The 27105-nt window shown below is 44.0% G+C and overlaps 2 protein-coding genes across 2 annotated transcripts in view; both read right to left on the reverse strand.

The window, feature by feature from the left end:
- Positions 1-1137: 1137 nt before the first annotated feature.
- On the reverse strand, positions 1138-26351 carry reep5 (receptor accessory protein 5). Its single transcript, XM_083929515.1, has 5 exons — positions 26134-26351; positions 25774-25867; positions 12878-13016; positions 8282-8450; positions 1138-1451 (listed from the first exon to the last, which is right to left on the reverse strand). The coding sequence occupies exons 1-5, from the start codon at positions 26249-26251 to the stop codon at positions 1402-1404; spliced, it is 570 nt and encodes a 189-aa protein (XP_083785641.1). The 5' UTR covers positions 26252-26351; the 3' UTR covers positions 1138-1401.
- LOC310958672 (thyrotropin receptor-like) overlaps positions 26299-27105 on the reverse strand; it is a gene marked incomplete at both ends in the record, with an annotated part of 35133 nt that continues 34326 nt past the window's right edge. The window contains one exon of the mRNA XM_083929716.1: positions 26299-26314. Coding sequence (XP_083785842.1) covers positions 26299-26314 — 16 coding nt within the window. The remainder of the gene's footprint in view (positions 26315-27105) is intronic.

A 27105-nucleotide genomic window follows, 5' to 3' on the forward strand; every position in this document is an offset into this window, starting at 1 on the left:
TCAGTCAAATAATGTGTAGTTGAGATCAAAATGAAAGCCTAGTTCAAAGACATGTGTGCCCTGAGCCAGATCGCCTGAAATAAGGGTTAGAACGTAGGACATTTTTGTCTAGATGAAGCTTTCTATCGTGTATTTAGTCAATGAAATGTACACACAGCACAGATGTCACCACTTTTTCTTTGGGGACATTTTAGGGGAATCTGAGCTTCCCTTACAGTCTGAGAGCAATCACCACTGCGGGGACACCATTGAAAGTTTACATCAGAGTCATGCCTTTGCTACTTTCAGGATTATGTGTAGCCACTCTGTATTTCCCTGTCACTGAAAAGTGTCTTATTTCTTAGGATTTTTTTTGTTATTTGAAATTTTTCATCTTGTGTAATAAAAAAGAAGTGCCTGGATCAGAATGCTGGATCGGCCTCATTCATCACATATCCGATCCAGCTAATAGTCAGTATCAGAGCCGATATCAGATCCCGGTATGAGATCAGTGCATCTCTAGTTCTGACCGTGGTTATGTTTGTTCTGATTTTCTTGGTCGACCAGGATAGCCTCAGCGACTGAATAACATAATTAATAACCAATATTTTACAAGTGCGCACATGTGTGCTTTAAGTCTGCCGCCTGTTAATGACACCAGCAAGTTACTCCAGATTCTAATTCTAAATGTGTCAGCATTCAGCAAGGAGAAGGAACGGGCCGCCATGGGCAGGTAGCTAGGCTAACGTTCCGTCCATGTTAAGGTGGTAGGCAAAGTTTCTCTTTTAAAGTTTGCATGTGACCTTCTTGGGGTCATCCTTGTTCTTTTCAAAATGATCCCATATTTTAGACGTCTTCACCGACATGATTGGCTTTTAATTATTAACTGTCTTACCTCGATGTTGAAGAGACCTGCAGTCTTAAAAAACTTTTCACTTAATTTTGACAAGACACCTCTCTAAATGTTTTTCTCTTTTCCTGTGACCAATGCACTAATGAAATTTTGGTCTGCTAATGATTTTCTGGTCGACCAGTGCTTGGTCAGCCCAATTGGTTTTACTCAGTGATTTGATGCTATGGAAACATGATGAGGATGAGTGATTGATAGTTGGGCAGTTGAAGCACACACGACTAAAATAATCAAACACAGAGAACAACTCCAGCAAGTTTGTTTTTATTTGATTCATAAAGCGCATCAGGGCCAGCGTACAGTTGTCCTCCAGCCCTCCAGAAGGCAAAGTTAAATATGTAAACTGACCTGGGACATGGCTTGAAATGATACATGTGACACATATAACATCTAATACAAGCTGGATGAAGATTAAGGTTACATATTCAACACAATCTCTTAAAAACAAACAGTTTCAAGGCAACATTTCAGAGGCAGCTCCAGAGAGACACTGTGGACAGGAATCCTCCTCCTTAGGAGCTCTTCTTCTCTTCAAACATGATGTTGGCTGTGGCTCTCTTGGCTGTGGACAAATTACACACACACAGTTAGATGTCTACCATATCTAGACTCTGATGGGTACAGACACCCTGATCTTCTTCTTTGAGGCATTTCTGTTCAATGCAAAGCTATTGTCAGTGAAACGCAACCCCTTCTGCAGATGCTTCACAGTAGAAGCCCACCAGAATAGTCAAAATGAGTTCCCTTCACATTGGCTAAACACCTAAATAAATACAAAATAATAGTAAAAAGGCAGAGTAGAAGAGACTGAAAGTAATTAGTGAAGAAGAACAATATTTGGGACACAGGAAGTGTGTAATAAAATGAGCATATCAGAAAGCATGGAGGATTCTTAAGAAAAAAAAAAAAAGAATACATAGAAATAAATCAAATAATGGCCCGTTGGTGCTGGATTTAAGTCAGGGGAAGGAGAGGGCCAGTCATTGGCATCACTGCCTTCATCATCCAGGAACTGCCTACACACTGTGAGGTCGGGCATCATCCTGCACCAGGAGGAACCGAGGGCTCACTGCACAAGAGTAAGGTCTGACAATCGCTCTGAGGATTTCCGCCTGGTCCCTAACAACAGTCAGGGTACTGTTGGCTCTGACATGGAGGTCTGCGTGACCCTCCAATGGTATGCCTTCCCAAACCATCACTGACAAACAGGTAATGCTGGATGATGTTACAGGCAGCAGAACGTTCACCACAGCGTCTCCAGACTCTCTCACACCTTTTACATGTGTTCAGTAAGAACCTGCTGTCATCTGTAAAGAGAACGGGACGTCAATGGCCGACCAACCAATCTTCTTTGCATTTTTAAGCCCCAAAACGCCGCCAGTGTCTAAACGAAAGGCACATCTGAGAAAATATTTTGTCGTTTTCACCCACGAGTGTTGTCGTGTAAACAGGGCCTGAGTGTCAGTCGAGCTCTCCTCTGACTCTTGAGACTGGAAGACATAGCAAACCTCCCTGTGACCGCACATATAGATCTGCCATCCTGGAGGAGCTGTGAAACCTGATCAGGCTGCAGAGACCACCTTATGCTACCAGAAGAGACAAGGACACCACAGAACACAAAACTAGAGCGGAATCAGTCAGGAAGGATAAGGAAAGAGTAAGTGTCTGTTGCCACCACATCAAAACCATTCCCCTTTGGGAGGTTGTCTTCTTTTGTATCTCCATTGCACCTGTTGTCTCTTTCAGTTTCACCAAAGCAGGTGGAACTGATTAACAATCACTTGTGATTCCTTAATGGACAGATTGTATCCCTGTAGTTGAACTCACTTGGTGTTAAACTGTGACCATTAAGTGTTCCCTTTATTCTTTCGAGCAGTGTATTTTTACTCCCATTCTCTCTCTCTCTCTCTCTCTCTCTGCAGTTGAGGCGTGTAACTGTTTGGTAGCAGTCAAGTCTCCAAACCACAATTTCTTCTCATCTGTAAAAACAGGTGTGGCAGTGGGGTGTGGTTAAGGTGTCGACTGCCGGAGGAGAGGGAGGAGTGGCTCAGCCGGTGATCAGACAGCTGGACAGAATCAGGTAATCAGTCAGCTACATAAGCATGTTTGTAACCTGGTTCTGCCTCTTGCAGTAGGCTGGGTCCTGTGAGAGGACCCGAGCGGCGACGACCCAGAAAGAGGCAGCAGACACCCGACCACGGCCGTCAGAGGGACGGCTGCTCGTTTGTGTAGTTTGTTTTATGTTGAGTAACGTTTGGGGAAAGCCTGGAATAAACGGTTAACCACCGACAACGCTGTCTCTGCCTCATTTCCCGTCTGTCCTGTGAGCAGTGAGGCTCACATCTGGCGCCTGAACAGGAACATGACGGAAGCCCAAAGCCCGCTGTCGCTGGCCCTCCAGCACCTCGCCGCGATGCAGGAGAGAACTACCACTCTCCAGCAGCAGCAGTCCCGTGCCCTGGCCGACATCGTGGCGGCCCAGAGGGAAGATCGTGCTCTCCTGCAGGAGCTGCTGCAGCGCCCGGCCACCCAGCCCAGTCGCGGCCGGCCTCCGCCTGTTGCCCTACAACGGATGACAGCAGAGGATGATCCGGAGGCGTTCCTGGACATCTTCGAGGGCACGGCGGAGGCGTGCGGGTGGCCGGAGGAGGAGAGGGCGGTCCGGCTTCTCCCCCTGCTTACCGGCGTGGCGCAGCTGGCCGCGCACAGCCTGCCGGCGGCCTCTCGCCACGACTTTACCCACCTGAAGAGAGCCATCCTGGACCGGCTGGGCAGTACGCCAGAGGGACACCGGCGGCGGTTCAGGGGGCTCTCTTTTGAGGAAGCCGGCCGCCCCTTCGCCTTCGCGCAGCGGCTCCTCGAGGCAGCGAGGCGCTGGCTCCAGCCGGGGACCCACTCCGGCGAGGACGTCGTTGGACAGGTGGCGCTGGAGCAGTTTATCGCCGGCTTACCCTCGTCCACCGCCAACTGGGTCCAGTGCCATCGTCCCCCCACCATCGAGGCAGCGATCGTCCTCGCGGAGGACCATCTCTCCCTTCCCCGGCGGAGCATGAGGGAGGAGGCCAGGCCAGCGGCGATCCCTGCGGGCCGTCCCACCCCGGCCCCGAGGAGGAGATTCCCGGCGGCCGCTGCACCGCACCCTGCCCCGCACACACACACACACCCGGAGCCCGGTCCGCTCTGGTCCACTAATAACACACTGCCTTCTGTTCCGCAGGGCCCAGCCTACGTGTCTGGTCGACCGGCACCCCGGGGGGTTCCTCAGACGCCAGGGCAGGGGTGCTGGCGGTGTGGGCAGCCCGGCCATCTCCGGGCAGAGTGCCCCCTCATGGAGGTGGGACAAGTGGTGCGGGTTGCGGGACCGCCAGCTCCCTCCCCCGGTTCGGAAGGGACGTACCGTATACCGGTATGTATACAGGGGGGTACACACCAAGCTCTGCTAGACTCTGGTTGTGAACAGACCATGATCCACCAGCGCTTGGTTCGACCGGGGGCTTTGCTAGAGGCATCGTGGGTGAAGGTGAGGTGTGTGCATGGGGATATTCACGATTATCCGGTGGTGGCTCTAGAAATTCTTTTTAAAGGGAAAAAGCATAGAGTTAGGGCTGGAGTTAGTACTCGCCTCACGCACCCTCTAATCTTGGGCACGAATTGGCCGGGGTTTGCTAGCCTAGCGGGGGAAACTATGAGGGTGCGGTCACGTACGTCAGGGAAATGCGGGTGGTGTGCCGTGCTTAGTGGTGAGACGGGGGTGCCGCATCCCGACGCCGTCGGGGGGGGGGCGTGGGGCCGGCGGGGCCAGCACGGCTGGCTCCGGGGGCCCTGCAGATAGCCCCCATGGAAGATTTTCCACTTGAGCAGTCTCGGGATGAGACCCTCCGTCATGCCTTTAACCAAGTGATGAAAATTGATGGTTGCCAGGTCCACCCTAACACAGCACTCACTCACCCATATTTTATTGTCATTAGGGACAGGTTATACAGAGCGAGTCGTGACGCTCGGACAGGCGAAGAACTCACCCAGTTGTTGGTGCCCAAAAGCCGTCGGGAAACAATTTTCCAGGCGGCTCATCATAACCCCATGGCGGGCCACCTAGGCTATGACAAAACACTGAACCGGATCATGGCCCGATTTTATTGGCCGGGCATTCGCGCAGATGTAAGTCGGTGGTGTGCATCATGCCGCGAATGTCAGTTAGTCAATCCGCCGGCCACCCCAAAAGCGCCGTTGCGCCCACTACCACTAATGGAGGTCCCATTTGATAGAATTGCCATGGACCTCATCGGGCCATTAGACCGGAGTGCACGGGGATATCGCTTTGTGTTAGTCCTAGTGGACTATGCAACCCGATATCCCGAGGCGGTGCCTCTGCGCAATATCTCTGCAAAGAGTGTTGCACAGGCACTGTTTCAAGTTATCTCCCGAGTTGGGATCCCGAAAGAGATCCTGACTGATCAGGGCACATCCTTTATGTCACGTACACTACGCGAACTATACGAATTACTGGGCATCCGTTCAAGCCGGACTAGTGTGTACCATCCCCAGACCGACGGCCTGGTGGAGCGGTTTAACAAAACGCTAAAGAACATGATTCGTAAGTTCGTGCACGAGGATAGCCGTAATTGGGATAAATGGTTGGACCCTCTGTTGTTTGCAGTGCGGGAGGTTCCCCAGGCCTCCACGGGATTTTCTCCCTTCGAACTCCTGTTCGGCCGAAAACCACGGGGTGTCTTGGACCTGGTCAAGGAAAACTGGGAGGCGGGTCCAAGCACCAGCAAGAACGAGGTGCAGCACGTCCTGGACCTGCGAGCAAAACTCCACTCACTGGGTCAGTTATCACGGGAGAATTTGCTCCAGGCCCAGGAACGTCAGCAGCGTCTGTACAACAGAGGGGCAAAACTTAGACAGTTTTCACCAGGAGATAAAGTGCTTGTATTGCTACCATCATCTAGCTCCAAATTGCTCGCCAAGTGGCAAGGGCCCTTTGTGGTCACACGGCGAGTGGGGGATGTTGACTATGAGGTTGTGCGTTCAGACAGGGGCGGAGCGACACAGGTTTACCACCTCAACCTCCTTAAAGCCTGGAGGGAGGTGACTGCTGTTTCTCTGGCTACTACGGTGATCGAGAGAGATGAGTTGGGGCCGGAGGTGGCAAAATCAAACTATTCAGCACCGGTCCCCTTTGATGACCATCTCTCACCGAGCCAAATAGCAGATGTGGCCTCGTTGCAGCAGCGTTTTGCTGATGTGTTCTCGCCCCTGCCAGGACGCACAAGCCTCATACACCACCACATAGAAACACCCCCAGGGGTGACCGTGCGTTCACGACCCTATCGGCTGCCAGAACACAAGAGGAAAATTGTTCTGGCGGAGCTTCAGGCCATGTTGGAGATGGGGGTAATAGAAGAGTCCAACAGTGACTGGTGTTGCCCCATTGTGCTGGTTCGCAAGTCTGATGGGTCAATACGGTTCTGTGTGGACTATCGCAGGGTCAATGAGGTGTCCAAATTCGATGCCTATCCAATGCCCCGGGTCGACGAACTCCTGGATCGGCTGGGCACGGCTCGCTTTTTCACGACACTGGATTTGACCAAGGGCTACTGGCAGATTCCCCTGTCGCTGGAGTCCAGGGAAAAGACAGCCTTCTCCACTCCGTACGGTTTGTACCAGTTTGTTACACTTCCGTTCGGGCTGTTCGGGGCCCCAGCTACTTTCCAGCGCCTCATGGACCGGGTACTGCGGCCTCACTCTGCATATGCTGCGGCCTACTTGGATGATGTAATCATTCATAGTGAGTCCTGGGAGCAGCATATGCAGCAGGTGGGGGCAGTGCTCGAGTCTCTGAGGAAGGCGGGGCTCACGGCCAACCCGAAGAAGTGTGCGGTTGGACGGAGGGAGGTACGGTATTTGGGGTACCACTTGGGGGGCGGGCAGGTGCGGCCACAGGTGCAAAAGACCGCAGCAGTTGCGGCCTGCCCAACACCCAAGACAAAAAAAGAGGTCAGGAGGTTTCTGGGGCTGGCCGGTTACTATAGGAGGTTCATTCCGGCCTTTTCAGAGCTGACCAGCCCCCTCACCCACCTGACCCGAAAGGGTGCCTCAGATCAGGTCCAGTGGACGGAGCCGTGTCAGCTGGCGTTTGAGAGGGTGAAGCGAGCCCTCTGTGGGAAGCCACTCTTGTACACTCCTAACTTTTCTCTCCCTTTCATCCTGCAGACCGATGCCTCGAACAGTGGGCTGGGGGCCGTTTTGTCCCAGGAGGTGGAGGGGATCGACCGCCCCGTACTGTACATTAGCCGAAAGCTGGCTCAGCGGGAGGTGAACTACAGTACGGTGGAAAAGGAGTGCCTCGCCATACGGTGGGCGGTCGGGGCCCTCCGCTACTACCTCCTGGGGCGCTCATTCACCCTCTGGTCGGACCATGCCCCGCTCCAATGGCTCCACCGCATGAAAGATGCCAACGCGCGGATCACTCGCTGGTATCTGGCATTACAGCCTTTCCGGTTCAAGGTGATCCATAGGCCGGGTAACCGCATGGTCGTGGCTGACTTTCTCTCCCGCTCCGCGGAGGGGGGGGGGAGTGGGCTTGCGGCCGGTGGGATCCCGGCCTAAGTCGGGCGGTGGGGGTATGTGGCAGTGGGGTGTGGTTAAGGTGTCGACTGCCGGAGGAGAGGGAGGAGTGGCTCAGCCGGTGATCAGACAGCTGGACAGAATCAGGTAATCAGTCAGCTACATAAGCATGTTTGTAACCTGGTTCTGCCTCTTGCAGTAGGCTGGGTCCTGTGAGAGGACCCGAGCGGCGACGACCCAGAAAGAGGCAGCAGACACCCGACCACGGCCGTCAGAGGGACGGCTGCTCGTTTGTGTAGTTTGTTTTATGTTGAGTAACGTTTGGGGAAAGCCTGGAATAAACGGTTAACCACCGACAACGCTGTCTCTGCCTCATTTCCCGTCTGTCCTGTGAGCAGTGAGGCTCACAACAGGTGAGTTTGTTTTTCTCAGGCTCACTTTTCTAAGTGTTTGCTGTATTAATACTCATTTCGCCAACACGCCGTAGTTTTGTGAGACACTGAATTGTTAGATTTTTATAATAACATATGTAATCAAAACTACTGTGAAAACAGTGCAGCTCCCCTTGGCTTTACAGAGCTCCATAGTGAGTTTGTTCATCTGTCCGTCTGAACTTTGCTGTTTTGCTTCCCTCTCATTGCTAACGTCGTTTTCAGTCTCAGGAGGAAGCTGTTTTCAGTGAACATCTAAGGGATTTGTTTATTTTAGAACGTTGGCTAATATAGTTATAATTTTTTGTTCCCTTTATTCAAAGTTCCATTATGGGTGAGGCTCTATTTACAGTAAACACTACTCACTACTCAAACGTGTAGATTGACTCACCCTCATCTTTGAACTTGTCAGCAGCTTCTGTTGCCTTGTCCTTGATGTTCTTCACCGCGTCGTCGATCTTGGCTTCATTCTTGAGGAAAATTGGTCGAATGATGCGGTTATAAATCAGGATTGATCCGTTAGAGGGAGTTGGAGCCATGCACCATACCAAGAAGGCACACTGGGAAAAGAAGAAAAAAAAGATGTCTCAGGACACAGAGATGACAGTTCCATCACAGGCTGTACTGGTGAAAAAGTGTCATTTGAATTCAATTCAATTGTATTAATATGGTTGAATCAAAACAAAAGTCTGGACCACATTCTATAATATTAATAATAACAATAACTTAATGTGTATAGCACCTTTTTAAAAACAGCAGTTTACAAAGTGCTTTGACAGAACACATCAAAATACACACATAATTACAGTACAAATAAAAATAATAGTAGTAATAGCAGTGTTTCCCCCAGGTTTACATCATGGGGGGGGGGGCAGGGGGACAGAAAAAATGAAATGAATCATGGTTTTTCATGTGTTTCCACTGTAGCAGCCTGAATGTTCTTTTGTTAGCAGCCAGTCGGTGTTTAATCAGACATTTTAATGGTTGGGTTCGTATTAAAGGTCAATCCCCACATGGATACATGAATCAGTGTTAAAGGTGTTAAAAATCACCTGACAGAAGGATCACAATTATACAGCAATAATCAGAGCCACAATGCAAACTCTGTTTAAATCAGTGTGTCGCACAATGAGCAACACTCAGCATCAGAAAATGTCTTTAAATAATTGTCCAAAAGGTCCGAATAATGTTCCCCAGCAGAAACAGTCCAAAGTCAAATCAAAAATCACTTTTTGGTTAAAAGCACAACAAAATAAAGAATTTCAGTTTGTTTAATTCTGTTTTCGTTGTTTTTTGTAGCAGTGAATCAACTTCTCAAACTAAATGATAAAGGTTCTCTGATAAGTTTCAGTTTCGTTTTTACCCGAGCCTCTTCCCAAACAATTTAACAAACGATCTTTGAACAAGTGAATCTCCAACGTTGTCGGAGTTTTCTGAGAATAATAAACACGCAGCCATGTAGAGACAGAATTGACATGCTGTCGTGTAAATAAGATCAATAACATGAGGCTGTTTAGTTTGTTGACTATAGGAAGGGGATCCTTAAATGATTCCTGTTGGGATCTGACGCTGTTCAGAAAATACAATTAAAGAAAATTTACTTGACTTTCAAGTATATATAATATAATGGTAGGGGAAACACTGAAGGGTAAAATCCAATCAGGTACAACAAACCATATTTACACATCATTGTATAGAGAAGAAAAAAAAGGTGCTTGTAAAGAAAGAAAAGCAATGAAATAAAAGGATAAAAAGACAGCATCACAGGAAGGCAAGTCTATAATAATGAGTTTTAAGAAGTGATTTAAAAGAGGACACTGAATCAGCAAGCTTTATCTCGGGCAGGGCGTTCCAAAGCTGAGGTGCTATCATTCTTTGGTTTACAGAGACCCAACAATTCCCCCATGAGCAAACAGTGAGTCGTAACGGCAACATCAGAAACGGTGTCTTTGAAACAGAGGTGACGAAAACCTTCCTGTGTCAGGAACGCCACACAGATTATATGACTGTACTGTGATGAAACACATCAATGCTGGTGAAAATACTGACATTACTAACTACACTTCTGCTCATAACAACACCTACTGTTTAAAAAGTGTGTCTTTGTGCCCTAACATTGCACACTTGTTTTCAAACTGATGCATAAGGTGGAGTTAGGCTCAGACCTGGGGTGAAGTTACAACTGAATAGCTTATTGTATGCGCCTTAGAAACGGTATGTATATGCTCTAGGCCTCCCTACATGTTACTGTAGACCAGGTTTCATATGCAACTCAATTTAAACAACTTACCCTGCTCCTTCTGTCTTCTAAAACATGATAAAGACCCCTTAGTGTTTGACCATGAATAACAGCATGTCGCATTATTCACGTCTGTTCATTATTGTTGGTTCTACAGGTGCATTACCACTAAAAAACTGAAGTGGTGTGGTGAATTGCTCTGAATACTGTAGCAGTATTAGGAAAAGTAGTGCCAGCTACCTGTGGGCATTGGGACGGACCCACAGAGAAGCTATTGCAACAACAGCACCATTAGCAGCGTTAGCAGCAGCTAGCGGTTGTGTTTGTTTTATGTTTGTTTTTTTCTTCTTCGTGTCATAGACAAAATTTAGAAATAAATGAATGGTATGTGTCTGATAACAGGCAGGTTGAAAGCAAAGCTTATTAATTCCCACCCCTTATTCAACTGCTATTATTTATCTGTACACATTTAGCAGCTATAATCAACGATTTCCATATGTGCACCAAATTATTTACATGTACACACTAGTCAAAAATTTACCATGCCGTACAAAATAAGGGAGAGAACAACAAAGAAAAAAAACCCTCATATACTATATAGTATCCCTTAGTTATATATATATACAACCCATCACCCTATAATCATCCATCTGAATACCATCAAACAAATAACCCACTCAAAAACATCTGCCCTCATCCCAGTATCCTTTTAAAAAGGTACATTTCAGTTCAATTCAATTTTATTTATAGTGCCAAATCATAACAAAAGTGATCTCAGGACACTTTACAGAGTAGGTAAAGACCACACTCTATGACTTATTTATGATTTACATAGACCCAACAATTCCTCCGTAGAGTACAGTGGCAACGAAAACCTTCCCTTTAACAGGCAGGAACGTCAGACAGACCCAGCTCTGTGGAGGACGGACATCTGTCTGCACTGGATCTAATTCCTATTCCCTTCTCAAATAATACCCAGCCTGTCTATCCAGAAAACAGTTTGTGTATATTCTGTATATTCCAGAAGTAGATAATTTCTTCCTTTGTCCATGATTTGTGCAGTCTTCAAGTTAACCAGTTTGGTGAACTTCAGTGCAAACACCCTAAGAATGAATTGGTTGGAATGTTATTAATGATTCTTATTGTTCTTTTCTGTAATGAGCATAACGGCTGTGGGTTGTTTTTTTTAGGCGTTGCCCCATATCTCCACACAGTCACTCAGATATGGCAACATGAGTGTATTACACTGTAAAGATCTGTGGTCCAGAATGTATCTTGATTGCTATAGATTTTGCCAGTTTTGCTTTGACGTGGTTTATATGTGATTTCAGTAGATTTTGCTGTCTAAGAGCACTCAAAGAAATTTATTTTCATGTACTCTCTAGACTTTCTATGCATGCATCTCTTTTGATTGCACCTCGGCTAAGATGATTTATTTGAGTAAATCATCTTTGAGTAATCAAGTAATAGCTGTTTGGTGTGACAGTGTGCCTGATGTGGACCAGCAGCTGGTTTACAGTCAGAATATCAACTGTGTTACAGAGATCATGGCTGAATATTCGAAACGATCACATGCAGCGCAGCACAGCACATGCATCTGTAAGACAGTTTCTTCCACACTGTGTCTCTCTCTCTCTCTCTCTCCCTGCCCGTCCTCTAGGAGAGTTAAGACTATCACATATATTGCACATCCCTTAGTAAACACACGCTCTCTGCATTACTGGCTGCTGGGAAACATGCTGACTGATACTCTTTATCATCAGTGCAGTGGGCTCCACCCTCAACAGGTCGATAAGTTTAGCCTGCTGAGAATGCTGCTGCTCAATGTGGGCAGAGTCCATTGTTTGACTCCAACCAAATAATAAATTCACTGCCCCCACCACAGTGACTTCCTGGTTGATCATGTTAAACAGGCCGTATTCACAGGATAATTAAACCTGTTTAAGGCCTGGGACAAAAAAACCTTCTAGTCTGTATGTTTAGGTCATATCTCCATGACAACACTGGAGGAGGGGGGGGGGGATTTGAGGCGGAGGTGAATAAAGTCTAACAAGATGGCGACTCCCGTAGGCAAGACGTTTGGATCAAGTTGAGTGAACGGACCCCGACGGGTATGCTACGTCCATTTTTCATACAGTCTATGCTTAAACCCCATCCCAGCATCCATCTGCCTCTGGCTGCAACTTATCATATGCATATACAATTATCATTACCTATTACTTTTTTTAACATAAATGATGCATTTTATCTTAATTCCTCTATTTTGGAGGGAACCCTAAAAAAGAAATATGCAGCGGGAGTGATCACACATTCTACGATTGTGTTGTAGATGTTTAAATAACAATTTTTATCTGGAGACAAATATGAGCAGCTTATATCGAAGTTTGAAATATGTAGCACAAACAACAACTGAATAAATATTGACGCATACTACTACTATAATAGAATAGAATAGAAATACTTTAACGTTCCCAAGCTTGGAAATTACAGAACACTTGGGCTGTGCCGCCAACTATGCTTCTATTCAGCTTGTGCTTCAGTTCATTTCATTTATTTATTTATTAATTTATTTATTTTTCCGACTGGACGGGACAGGATGGAATGGGAAAAGGCGGGACAGGACAGGGCAAAACGGGGCGTGGTGGTGCAGGACAGAAAAGGACAGGGCAACTTATGTTATGAAACAATTTGTCAGTACAACACATTGAATGAAACACAGACAAGCACAACAGTCCCCAGCTGTATTACCTTGCCGATATAGTAGAATGGGAACCAGGAGAGGAAGATATCAGCAAAAAACTCGGCCACACTAAAGAGTCCATACACCACCCAGTAGGTCAGCCATTTAGTATCATCGTCTTTGGTGGCACTTTCAATGGCCTTAATCCTGGAAAGAGAGAGGAACAACACGTAAGAGAAATACTTTCACATATAAAACCAACATGACTGTCACTCTTAAAAATGTCCTCTGCTCTGATCCAGGACATTTCTGATGACTTCAACTAGTTCATTAGGGTACAACTTTGCAGAGTTCACAGATTTTTCAGTATCTGTAAAATGAGACTGTATCAAGCTGTCCACCCTGTCATCCGACCTGAATGACAAAATAGTCGGTGACTGTTTGGGATAGCCATGGAGAAAAGTAACTGTCAATGAGAGATGGGAACCAAAACACAATCTCCTGTCTGAGTCACACCCTTAGAACACACAGCTATTCAAAACCACGACCCCACCCACCTCTTTACATGGCATGTCTTTAAAAAAATTACTCTTCCTGTATTTAATATCTTCAGACATTGAAGCTCTTTCGAATGTTTCATCCGTAGAAAGAACAGGTATACTTTTATCAGTCGTTTTTTCTTTTTTTCTCTTTCTTTTAAAAGCAAAAAGCGAATTATATGCCACCTGATGATTTACAATACTGCAGTGTCAGACAGTTCTGCAGAAGTGGGTTTGTAAGGTTATAACTGGTTTTGTTTTCAGTTTATTTCCACTTATGTTCTAAACTATACGTACCATATACATATCTTCCAATAGAGATAGAATGAAAATGTCCACCTATTTATATATCTACACATGTAGATACATGTATTACATATCTTGGCTAATTATACCGTGGCATCATTCAACTTCCTCTGATGTCAACTGTAAGCTGCAGTATATGTCAGCACCTCCTGGTTTGAATATCAGATAAAGTGAGCTTATGGCTCTGTCTATTAGGCTGCCAGTCAGCTGCCTGTCCATATCCACACAAACTATGACTTTCATACCAGCTGAACATTCCCCCCACCCTCCTTTAAATCTCACTACAGTGGTCAAACACGGGCATATTACACTGAGCCTCTGCACAAACTACATGAAAGTAGCCGTGTTTGGTCGTTGTTTACTGTAAGCTTGCATGCAATATTGTGCAGAGGGGGCGGGGGTGATATCATATTACTTGTCAGTGCAGTGGCTCGATGTCTTCTTCACAGTAGAAGAGAAAAGAGGGAGTGGACTGAGGCTGGAACACTCACATCCCTATATGAGTCCTGCAAACAATATTAAGGGCCTTACAAGTCCTTGTTGGATGCTTATTAACATTTTTATGTCCTGCTTTTGTTGTATTTATGTTAAATGTTTTGTCGATCGAGCATTTTGCAAGCAAAATGTGTTGTTTTGGTCAGAGACATTCGGTTTCCATACTGTGTGAACTATTTTGAAAACATCGCTTCTGAAAAATGTGGACCAATGTGTCAAAGCAACTGAGAAAAACTGTAAGAAATTTAAAGAAAGATGGTTGTTTTGTGCTCCACCGCTAAAATTAACTAAACTAAATATATGTAATTTGTTATTCATATTTCATCAACCTTGACCACAGGTAGCACTCAATCCAGATGGGGGAACTGCACGTCATCAAAAAAAAAAAAAATGTTTAATTGGAGTACCCCTTTAAATCCCAGCAGCCACCTCAAGGCAGCAGACAGTTATATGTAATTCAGTGGAACTTGTAAACTTAACCTGCTCTGAAGCAGAACATCATTTTGAAACCTGTGTAAGTCACTGTGTGAGTCTCATACAACAACTACCACATTTTCCTGAATTTTGCTGATTTTAAATCCATGAGTGACATTGAAAACTCAACTTCGCTGTCAGTCCACACAAAGGAATCTGCCTGTTCGCCATTGTTGTTTTTTCCGGTATGAATTTTTCCAGCCTTGTGATTGGCTGAAATGGCCTTCCTGAGGATATGCTATCGCAACCTACTGCTTTGGAATGTGCCTGACACTGTTTGAGGCGGATTTTGCGGTTTCGTGTGGATGGAGATATTTTTTAATCACACCAGTGATATGGATGGGAATTTTTTTTTTAGCTGGGGGGCCATAAAAGTTTGGTTTCAAAAATACCTGTGTTTGTGTGGACTACGCCTAAATTAACACCTGCTAAATGCAGGTTAAAACTAATTCAAACTTGCTAGCAAGTTTGGCCGGTGATGTAGAATATGAGGCATTACATGAATGATACAAGCCTCTGTTCTCGTTCATTTATCCCTGTGGTGGTACTTCCTACATTTCCCATGAACGCTGTGCCGTAATGCTACGTGATGACGTTTCATACGCCCATTGGCTTTGCACAGTTTGCAGTGAAACCAGCTTAAGAAGCCATGGAAACGAAGGGAGCGTCCAACAGGAAACACAAGGAAGAAGAAAAACAAACAGAGCTGAAGCAGGAAAATAGACTGAAAGAGGAGGGAGTAAGGTAACGTTAGTAAAGTAAAGTCAAAAGTTCAGATTAAACTAAATGACTAAAGAGGAGGGAGTTAGCTAACGTTAGTAAAGTCAAAAGTTCAGATTAAACTAAATGACTAAAGACGAGGGAGTTAGCTAATGTTAGTAAAGTCAAAAGTTCAGATTAAACTAAATGACTAAAGAGGAGGGAGTTAGCTAACGTTAGTAAAGTAAAGTCAAAAGTTCAGATTAAACTAAATGACTAAAGAGGAGGGAGTTAGCTAACGTTAGTAAAGTCAAAAGTTCAGATTAAACTAAATGACTAAAGAGGAGGGAGTTAGCTAACGTTAGTAAAGTCAAAAGTTCAGATTAAACTAAATGACTAAAGAGGAGGGAGTTAGCTAACGTTAGTAAAGTAAAGTGAAAAGTTCAGATTAAACTAAATGACTAAAGAGGAGGGAGTTAGCTAACGTTAGTAAAGTAAAGTGAAAAGTTCAGATTCAACTAAATTACTAAAGAGGAGGGAGTTAGCTAACGTTGGTAAAGTAAAGTCAAGAGTTCAGATTAAAGTAAATAACTAAAGAGGAGGGAGTAAGCTAATGTTAGTAAAGTCAAAAGTTCAGATTAAACTAAATGACTAAAGAGGAGGGAGTTAGCTAACATTAGTAAAGTCAAAAATTCAGATTAAAATAAATGACTAAAGAGGAGGGAGTTAGCTAATGTTAGTAAAGTAAAGTCAAAAGTTCAGATTAAACTAAATGACTAAAGAGGAGGGAGTTAGCTAATGTTAGTAAAGTCAAAAGTTCAGATTAAACTAAATGATTAAAGAGAGAGACAAAGAAAAGAAAATGTAATGCCAAATGGCGGACTTTAGAAAGTTAACAGCCACATTGGCTGGTGATCAAAAAAGTTAATTTAGAACCCTGGAGATAATGACTGTAAATAACTAGTTTGTCAACTGAAGACATTCCTAAAATATCCATTGTAAATTAAGTCCAATTATATAAAAACATTATTTCTAGATTGACGAATAATTTAATTTCTTCAAACATTGCTTTCTACACATCATATTTTCCTTTCTATGTTTCTTAATGTAGCGCAGATTTTGGTTTTACTAATTTATAATATTTTTTCATTATTTACATCCAGCCCCACAGACATGGATATTGGAATAATCAGCAAAAAAGACAAGATAGATATTTACTTAAAAGGCAATTAAGTAGATAAAAATATTACAGGTTACAACTTTAAGACAATTAAGCATGAAAACTTGAAAAGGGGGTGAACAACTTGTATGGGCCAATGTTTTGGTGTCATTTGCTAAAATAAATTCCTTACAAAGGCTGCCATTATTAAAGCTATCTAATATGTACCAAACATGTTTAAATAGAGTCCATAATGTTACAAGTAGCCTATGAAATACTGTAAGGCACAGTACCACACGGTGGTGTCCTGTTCTCGTTCCTGACCGGACAGAAAACCATTTTTATCATGTATTTATAGTCTCCCTAAGTCCTGTGTGTCTTAATATAAAAGATCCTCTGTGTTTCAGTCACATGGGGTTTTAGCCCAGCAGGCTTCCAGCTTTAATAGTCCAACTACCAGTACTGACAAACGGCTGCTCTGTCGGGTTTTGAATAGAAACAAATTAAGTTATTGCTACACAGTCTGTTCTTTCCAACCAACCACTAATCAAAGGATAAAGGAGGAGATGATAAGAAAAGCAAAGCTGAAATGCAAGTCCTATCAGAGCCTTCCCCTACACTGAAGACAACAACCTGGGTGTAACCACTGCTCAGGACAACCTTGTGCATGTCTGTTGAACATGTTAATCAATTCCAAATATGAAACCAGTTTTTGTTGTTATACTGCTGCTCCTGTGAATCTGCGATCCCGTCACATGACACACTGATTACATAACACACATAACATAATATGCACATTATTGAACTGCATCAAGGTAAGCCTGGGAACCTTGCACAAAACTGCCCAGTCGGTCTGGGCTTATATGGGAGCCTCAGTGATCTAACATCAAAGGGCGGAGCTGGAGTCAATACACTTACTCAGATTCAAACTGACTCAGTCTATAAAGCCCAGTTCGGACCTAAGATTTGCAACGCAACAAAACTGTTTTAGAACGTTGCAGGTGAGAGTTGCAGCGGTGTGAACTGACAGGTCTCATCTGGACTCAAACCGGCTGATGTTGTCGTTTGTGATTCAGCATCAAATCTCCAGCAGCAGTTTAAGAACGTAACACACGTCACCTGTTTCAACAGCTAATCAAGTCTGAGCAAAGTCTGCTGGTCAAGTCACTGACAAACTGTCAGCTGGTCGAAAAGGCCGTTTTGGACGGAGAATCAACGAGCGTGTGTGTGTGTGTGAGAGAGAGAAAGAGACAGAGAGAGAGAGACACACACACACACAGAGAAAGAGACAGAGAGAGAGAGACAGAGAGAGTGAGAAAGAGACAGAGAGAGAGAGAGAGAGAAAGAGAGAAAGAGAGAGAGAGAGACAGACAGAGAGAGAGAGAGGGGGTCCAGCGAGCAATACAATGAATAAGGAGAGGGAGCGCCGTGATCCAGAACAAAGCAGTGAATCAGGAAATCAAACAGTATTTTCTCTGTTTCATCTCAACTAGAAATGCAGCTGTAATCGTACTATCTCTGTCCTCATTTATATTTAATAATGCTACAAATTATATCCAGCTATGAAAAAAAGCCTGAAAAGTCAGAGGTTAGAACAGAAGTACAGAGAGGCGTTGCTATGGAGATGTTACACTGTCTCCTCTCGTCTTCTTGGTCTGAACTGGCAGGTTTCACAACGTTGCAGACCTGAACGTTGCAAACAGTTGCAAGTTTCAACTCGTCTTGTTGCAAATCTTTGGTCTGAACTGGGCTTAAGCGAGATGTGTAGTTTGTAATAATATAATATGCATTTTAGAGCATTCAAGGGAATGTAAGTTCATACAAATGAGTTGTGTCTGTGAATGAAGGTTCAGGAGAAGCTGTAAAGGCCCAGACACGCCAACCCAACATCAAAGAAAGATTGGCAACGCATGAGAAGAAATAACTCTTAGTTCTCCACTCTCAAGACCGACTTGGCAGTTTAAGACACTGCACGGCAGTCTAATTTTCACCGTAACACGAAATCCCAAAAAAAAACAAAGGTGAGCAGGCCAATCAGTGTCATGTGAGGCGCTGCTGGCAATGGAGGCGTGACGATGACACAAGAGGCGTCTGGTGGTTCAAAACCACAATGGCGGCTCCAAAATGCTGCAGCTCGTGTACTGACTAAAACAAATTGAAGAGGACATATTTCTCCTGTATTAGCCTCTTTGCACTGGCTACCTGTAAAATCTAGAATAGAATTTAAAATCCTTCTCCTTACCTACAAAGCTCTTATTGGTCAGGCTCCGTCGTATCTTAAAGAGCTTATAGTACCGTATCACCCAACTAGATCTCTGCGCTCTGAGAATGCAGGGCTACTCGTCGTTCCTAGAGTCTCCAAAAGTAGAATGGGAGGCAGAGCCTTCAGCTACCAAGCTCCTATCCTGTGGAACTGACTCCCAAGTGTTGTTCAGGAGGCAGACACTGTCTCCTTATTTAAGAGTAAATACTGTTCCTAATACTCTTCTTCTCTCCTCTCTGTCTGTATCATGCATGTCTTATAAATGCATGTTAATAATTCAACTTCTTCCTGGAGTTGTTTGTGCTTGGTCGTCTCTCAGGTCTCTGCTGATCGTGGTGGTGCCTGCTGCGGTGCTCCTGCATGACGCTTCCTGCTGCTATTATAACTATTACTCACTCAACTATCAAGTTTTATAAATAACAATATTCATAGCCAAAACGTTCATCATCAGTCGTATTTCTCATTTTATCACAGCTGTTATTACCACTACTCATATCATTGATCATATTTACCCCCATAATTACAATCATTATCATATTCTATCACCTTAGCTGCAGTTGTTTCTACTGTTCATATCACTCTGGTATATTGACCGCCATAACATGTAAGTCATATCCACATAACTATATTATCATAGTTAATGTTACTTGTGTGGTTGCTTGCACTCCTGGGGTTGTCTGTCTGTCTGTCTGTCTCCCTCTCTCTCTTGTCTTATATGTAAAGTGTATTGAGGTTACTTTTGGTATGATTTGGCACTGGTACTTTCAATAAAATTGAACTGAATTGAACTGAGGATGTTAAATAAAAATGCATGTTGGTACAAAACGTTACCTGCAAATAGCCTCATTTGGAAGGGTAATTCAGGGTAATTTGTGTCTTCATAAATCTATCCCCCCGTGCACACAATTCACATCCAAAAAGAGTTCTTGGTAAAAAAAAAAATACTTCCCATGAAAGGACACACCATTGAAGATGGCTAGGAAAGTGCACTATGACACAACAATGAGAGCTATGAAGAGATTTGTGTCTTCTTTGGGGAACAATCTATAGCTGGTAATACTAAGCTGTTGTTGACCTTTATGGTGTAACCACATATGCACAATGCAAGCCCAAAAAGGAAATAGGTAACTAACTACAATTGAATTGAGGATTCAAACCATACTTGTTTTCATCTGTCATGGAGATGAATCTGTTTACATCTGTACCCTGTAGCCTTATGATTTCATACACACACAACCAAGAAAGCGTCATCTACTGAGGAAGATAACAGTATACAGTTGTAATCTCCGAAAAAGCTACACACAGTGGATCTGACATAGGAATCATGGTGTCAAACTAAATTACTTAAATTCAGTTGGGTTGTTAAGCTTGGTTGCCAGGGAGACACATTGTTTATCAAATCTAATTAAACCATAGCCTCACATCTCTGAAGATTGAATTGCTAAATTCTTATTCATTTAGTTCCCTAAGTATTTTAACTTTACAACTCTATTTATTCTAACGACTTTATTCAACACTATCCTAAATGACAGACTAGGCTGATTGCCAGTGACTCCCAAAACGACATATAGGTTTTATTTGACATTGTGAAACAGTGGCAGTTTAAAAAACATTGTTGACATTGTGATACAGAACTACCATTTTTTTTTTTGGCTGATCAGCATGTTGAAGTGAGGAAAGTAAACAAAGGTCTTAAGTCAAGAGGCTTTGAGATGAAAAACAAGCTTGTCATATCAGGGAATCATTCATCCATTGAGCTCTTTAGCAGAAATGGTTCCTACTTACATTCTTGTTTGCTCGCACAGAGTAAACATAATTTGTTCTTTCAACATCAGGTTGTGTTGTTAATGTGCTAACTGGCTAACTAGCCATCTAGTGATGAATACAGATTACCGCCACCTGCTGGTATGGATAGGTATGTCCTCTCACGCAGGCGCAGAACATCCTTGCTAGTTGGACTCTAGCTGAAGTCTCTGAGGTGTGTGCAAGTGACGCTTTTTGGGGAAGACAGAGGCAAGGAGAGGCGACAACTGTCTGCCTTTGTCACCTTTACTTCTTTGATGTCGGGTGGGTGTCTCTAGGTCACCTCTCTTCATTTGCTCCTGCATATTTACTACAGCCCCTAGGGGTCGCAACCTCAAGACATACATATATGTTCCTACACCTTTTCCAAAGTCCAATTCAAGCACCTTTCAAGCTTTTCCAGATTACATATTTATTAGGGCTGGGATTATATGTCTTCTCTCTGTTCGATACTATCAAGTTACTTGGGTGCTGATTTGAAAAAAGCTGAATCATACACTTCTAGAGACTTTTTTACTGTGGGAGATCTCTAATTGATAGAGTTTTGTGTATCTAGCCACAGTGTCTTAACTTGAATGCTTCCTCACGTTCCTTTTTTGCAATTATTTGTTAGTGGGGGTGTTGTACTGTAGTGCATTAGATTGAGGTGTTTCTCATATCCCCCCCCCCCCCCCCCCCAACGTATATACTGTAGATAGGGAGGGCGAAGAATTTGAAACACCTCAATATAATGTATTCTAGTAGAACAATACTACAAATTAAACCTCAATGATGCACATATAATTCAATTTACAAGTTTCTGACAATGTCAACAAAAACCGAGCATTTTAAACTTTGTCAAGGTAGAATTTATGGCGGAGCTATTAGACTGTAGAGGTTTAGCTTACCAGAATGTGAATAAGAACCTAAAACACTGCAAACAATCTAGTAGGTTACACCTAAAATTGTTATAAATGCTGCAATCCACACAGAGGATAAACGCAAACACCCAGTGCGTGGTGATTTGCATTTCCAAACTATCTGTACAGCATAGCCCCTCACTAAGCTGTTAACAGGCTAGATATGTATTTGTCTGCATAATGTTAGCATTTTCCGTTGTGGGAGGAAACAGTGTTAACAAACATTATCATTACCTTCCGCAAAAGTGATGATGAAAACAAGATAAAACCATCATTGTGCTTCATTCAGTTTCACAGGGACGCTCTGGTTTTGTCTCGTGTTGAATGTGAAATGCTGAATATATGTTTTGAAGTATATTTCATCTATTGTGATCTAATTTATTTTATATTGAATATTTGTGTTTTCAGTAGGTTTTAGAAGTGCACTAGCATTACAACATAGTTGATCCTATTTATTTGGATCTAATTTATTTTTATTTATATTATTTAAATGTGTATATAAATTGTTATATAGTATTTATCCAATTTTTACATGTTTTAAAAAAAATTTTTTCAGTCTAAATATATTTAAAACTCCAGAAAAGTTCAGTAGATGCGTGATGTCTACAAAGTCAGTGAGTAGTAATATCTCATCTCATCTCATCTCATCTTCATCGGCTTATCCGGGGTCGGGTCGGGGGGCAGCCGCTCTAGCAGGGGAGCCCCAAACTTCCCTTTCCCGGGCCACATTAACCAGCTCTAACTGGGGGATCCTGAGGCGTTCCCAGGCCAGTGTGGAGATCTAATCTCTCCACCTAGTCCTGGGTCTTCCCCGAGGCCTCCTCCCAGCTGGACGTGCCTGGAACACCTCCCTAGGGAGGCGCCCAGGGGGCATCCTTATTAGATGCCCGAACCACCTCAACTGGCTCCTTTCAACACAAAGGAGCAGCGGCTCTACTCCGAGTTCCTCACGGATGGCTGAGCTTCTCACCCTATCTCAATTCAATTCAATTCAATTTTATTTATAGTGTCAAATCATAACAAAAGTTATCTCAGGACACTTTACAGAGTAGGTAAAGACCACACTCAATGACTTATTTATGATTTACATAGACCCAACAATTCCTCTGTAGAGTACAGTGGCAACGAAAACCTTCCCTATAACAGGCAGGAACGTCAGACAGACCCAGCTCTGTAGAGGACGGACATCTGTCTGCACTGGTTGGGGAGGAAGAAAAGGAGAGAGAAAGAGAGAAAAGACACACAGATGGACAGAGAGAGACAGACACACTTCCAGAGATGCAAGCAAAGCCTAACAGTAACTATAATATTTATAGTAATGTGAATATAACGTATATGTTAAGGCAGTTAATACAACAGAATAGTAGAATACAACAGAATAGTAGAGTATCTCTAAAGGAGACTCCAGCCACCCTCCTGAGAAAACCCATTTCGGCCGTTTGTACCCGCGATCTCATTCTCCGGCCAAACTCACGCTCCATCGTCCCCTCACTCGTGAACATGATCCCGAGGTACTTGAACTCCTTCACTTGGGGTAAGGACTCATTCCCTACCTTGAGTAAGCAATCCACCGGTTTCCTGCTGAGAGCCATGGCCTCAGATTTAATCTAGTAATAGTGATCTCAATATTACCCAAAATAATTGTGATTATGACTTTTGCTGTAATTTAGCAGCCCTCGTTAATGTTAGTGCTTACGTTGCATATTCCATAAAATAAATGCGCTGTGATGGACATGAAACACAAGTGCTTCATAAATAATTAGGGGCGTGGCCTCTCGAGTGACAGCTAGCCTCTGGCCCTCACTTCTCCTCAGAGGTAAACGTCAGCCAGATGGACGTATCTCCCTCCCCCCAACGTCACATACATTCCCTTTTTTGGTAAGAGGAAATGAGGCGGAGTCAAAGTGGCGACTCCCGTAGGCGAGGACGATTGGATCAAGTTGAGAGAACGGACCCCGAAGGATATGTTACGTCCATTCTTTTACACAGTCTACGGTCATTATAAGCTGCTTACACAACTAACCTTTAAGGATGGTGTTTGTGAGGACAGTTTGTATTTGTTGGTTACTCTGCCACAAATACTGAATGCTAAAGATAAACATTAACGTCTCCATCATGCTACTGCCACATAATGTCTGAAACTCAACCCGACCGCATAAATAAGGAAGGAAGCAGAGTGCTTGTGGTTTCTGACACTCTCTTTCTGACTGAGATGAGGATCAGTTTACTGGTAGTAAGTTCTACCACTCAGCTTGTGAAAACAGATGTGTGATAATGTCTACTGTGGCTCTTGAGAACCTTCCACTCAAGTTTGATGAAATAAGCCTGACACTAGCTGCAATTAAACTCTTAAATTAGGTGGATTAAATTACATGGCTCTTTGTGATTTTCTTAATTGTCCCACTGGGGGTAGTTTGTTTTGCTGCCGGGGTTCACAGAATACAAAAGACAACATCAAGGACACATCTCAACACAATAAATCACACAGCTTGAGCAGGGAAATTAAACTTCATAACAGGCAAGTGCACATGTACAAGAATTATGGAAGCATATCATATCAGGTGCCCTGAAATGTGGAAGCAGAGAACGACCATCCTTGCAATCGTTTTTTTTAGTGCTGTTCTCTCGAGATGACGTGTTAATTACCAGCCAGGACAGGTATTGTTTTCACCTTGTGAGTCTGTGTGTGTGTGTGTGTGTGTGTGTGTGTGTGTGTTACTTTACACCCCCTGGCTCCATACGCATGCAAGATGCCGGAAATTGTGTGTAGTTGAGATCAAAATGAAGACAGAGTTCAAAGACGGGTGTGGTCTAAGCAAAGGCAGCGGAAGTAAGGGGGTAGGAAGAGGCATTTAGAGATATTCCAAAATAAAAGACCTGTCAGCCAATCTGTGCAGTGCGAGGAACTGAACATAACTGTCAGTATGTCAGCGTCAGCACAGACATGCAAGTGATGTTGACCGCAGTGCATGAGAGCATGGTACTCCTGATGTCCCATCAACATTTAAAGAAGTAAGAGGAAACACTCTCATTGTTCTCAACATAACAATACAATTAAAGGAGGAATATGTAGAATCCTTATTTAAAGCTATATATTTTTTTAATAATACACCCATGAGGCATTTTAAGGGGTAGAGAATGAAAGTATTGCTTTCCCATAAAAAAATACATTTAGTCTGAATTAATATTTTAAATTCTTTTGACAGGTTTGACAATGAATTTCTGTCCTGCTCTGTTACCATGGTAGCAGCTAATAGCGTTTGGGCATTGCTGGTTGCCAGGGTTGTCTGTTGTTGGGTGCAGCTACTGTAGGCTGGCACTGGGTGAAATGGAGTTTGCCGATCATGCAGCTGCTTCAGAGCCTCAGTGAAGGGGCCGTTATTTGTCCCAGCAGCTGAGTGAGCAGAGACGGGCAACAACCAGAGTCACTATAGGCCGAGCATTCACTCCATGGACTGAGAGAAAGGAGAGAAACGCCATTCAAACGCACGCCCCCATGGCTACGCTTCTCCTTGATCGCTAACATCACTTTCATCTTTACTTAGATGGAACAGCTAATGCTAACAGCTAACGCCAACGGCTAACGCTAACTGTCAATCAAACAAACTCCTCTGTAATCCTTGTTTTTATGTTGTGATTTGCTGGAGGGCACGGGTCCAAACAGGCTCAAACAGACTCCGGTCTAATGTAGGCTACTGGGCCGGGTCTGACAAACCTGGCAACCCAACTGCTGGAGTTTTTGTTGTTGTGACTACGATCTTGACACACTAGATGGAGATCTGATCATTCTCAAAATTCAACCTTTAACTCTTCATGAGCACAAAAAAAATGACTGTAAGCATGGCCGCTCTGTGCTTCCGCATTGAAATGAGGTCCTGCTGAAGCTTAAAGTCCAGCAGGGGTGGACGGTCCTAATCCAGTATAGCATTTGCCCTTCAGGGACCAGCTCCCCGAAGTCTTACTGGATATTTGAACAAGAGTAACAAGGTTATTGTTTATGGACAGATTTAGATTTTCAAACCAAGCAATATTATAAAATGTTCAAAAAGGTTCAATGACACAGCTGTAAAGATCTTCATTCATTTTTACTCGTGTGTGTGTGTGTATGTGTGTATATATGTGTGCATGTGTGTGCATGTGTGTGCGTACGTGTGTGTAAATGTGTGTGTGTGCGTGTCTGTGTGTGTGTGGGTGTGTGTGTGTGTGTGTGTGTGTGCGTCTGTGTGTGGGTGTGCGTGTGCGTGTGCGTGTGTGTGTGTGTGTGTGCTGGGTGGGGTGCAGGGCAGGCCCCTCCTTGATAGAAGTGCTCTAAGAATAATACACTCACGATATGTAGGCTGGATAAAGGAAGCCGATGAGGTTACACAGCAGGGAGGCTCCGTAACCAATGACCAAGTAGATTGCGATGATACCGATGACAGCTGGAACACACAACACAGGACGTTTGTCACGCTTTTCACAAACACAGCCCGCATACTGGACATTTTAGAGGCCTTGTGCACTGCTTATTACAAGAACGAGTCACCAAGGTTACTATTTCTGTTTCAAATCCACCAATATTTCATTTCTCTCGTTAGACTGTGATGACGCTGTGTCTGCCACGCGCCGGCCCAGTCCTGCTCGCGTCTCTTCCTCTGTGATGCCCTTCCGTTCTTTCTCTGTTTCCATCCCTCCTGTCAACACTCACCCACAGCGATGTACGTCCTGCTGACTCCGGTCCTCGCCTCGATCTTCGCCAGAGCCTCTGTCATTAGATTCTTTTCGTGGAGGAACTTGTCAAATCTTTCTTTGAGTCCCTGCGCCATGGCTGCACTTATTTCTCTGCCGACGCGGAGTAGGAAACCGTTGTGAATCAAACTGCGACACCCCTGCAACACAGAACACAACCCAATACACACGAGTGTTCCAGTCACACCGGATGTACAGTACTTCCTCCGACCACCAACTTCAAAATAAAAGCACGGTGTCTATTTAAATGGATGAGTCGGGTTTTTTCGAAGTATGAGGTACTTATCCATGGGTGCAGATCCCGGGGCCGATTTCTGAAAAACATCCCCCTCCTCCATTAAAAATACCCTAAATTATTCAGGAACAAATATATTTCTGACTCCACATTTCATTTCTCTGCCAGAGCTGCCTATTACTCATCTTTAATAGAGGAGAATAGAACAATCCTAGATTTCTTTTCAGCACTGTAGCCAGGCTGACAGAGAGCCACAGCTCTATTGAGCCATGTATTCCTATAACCCTCAGTAGTAGCGACTTCATGACCTTCTTTAATGACAAAATTAAAACTATAAGAGACAAAATCAACTCGACCAGCACCAATTTTTCTTCAAACTCAGGAACCCTATCAGCAAGTTATGTACCACAGCCCTTTAAAGTAGCTGTAATTAAACCTCTTCTTGATCCAGAGGTACTAGCCAACTATAGACCTTTTTCTAACCTTCCTTTTCTCTCTAAGATCCTCGAGTAATTAGTCGCCAATCAGCTGTGTAATTCTTTACATAATAATGAGTTATTTGAGGACTTCCAGTCAGGATTTAGAGTGAATCATAGCACTGAGACAGCACTGGTGAAAATTACTAATGACCTTCTAATAGCTTCAGACAAAGGACTTGTCTCTGTGCTTGTTTTACTAGATCTTAGTGCTGCCTTC

The sequence above is a fragment of the Echiichthys vipera genome (assembly GCF_963691815.1).
Source record: "Echiichthys vipera genome assembly, chromosome: 16".
Classification (NCBI taxonomy): Eukaryota; Metazoa; Chordata; class Actinopteri; order Perciformes; family Trachinidae; genus Echiichthys; species Echiichthys vipera.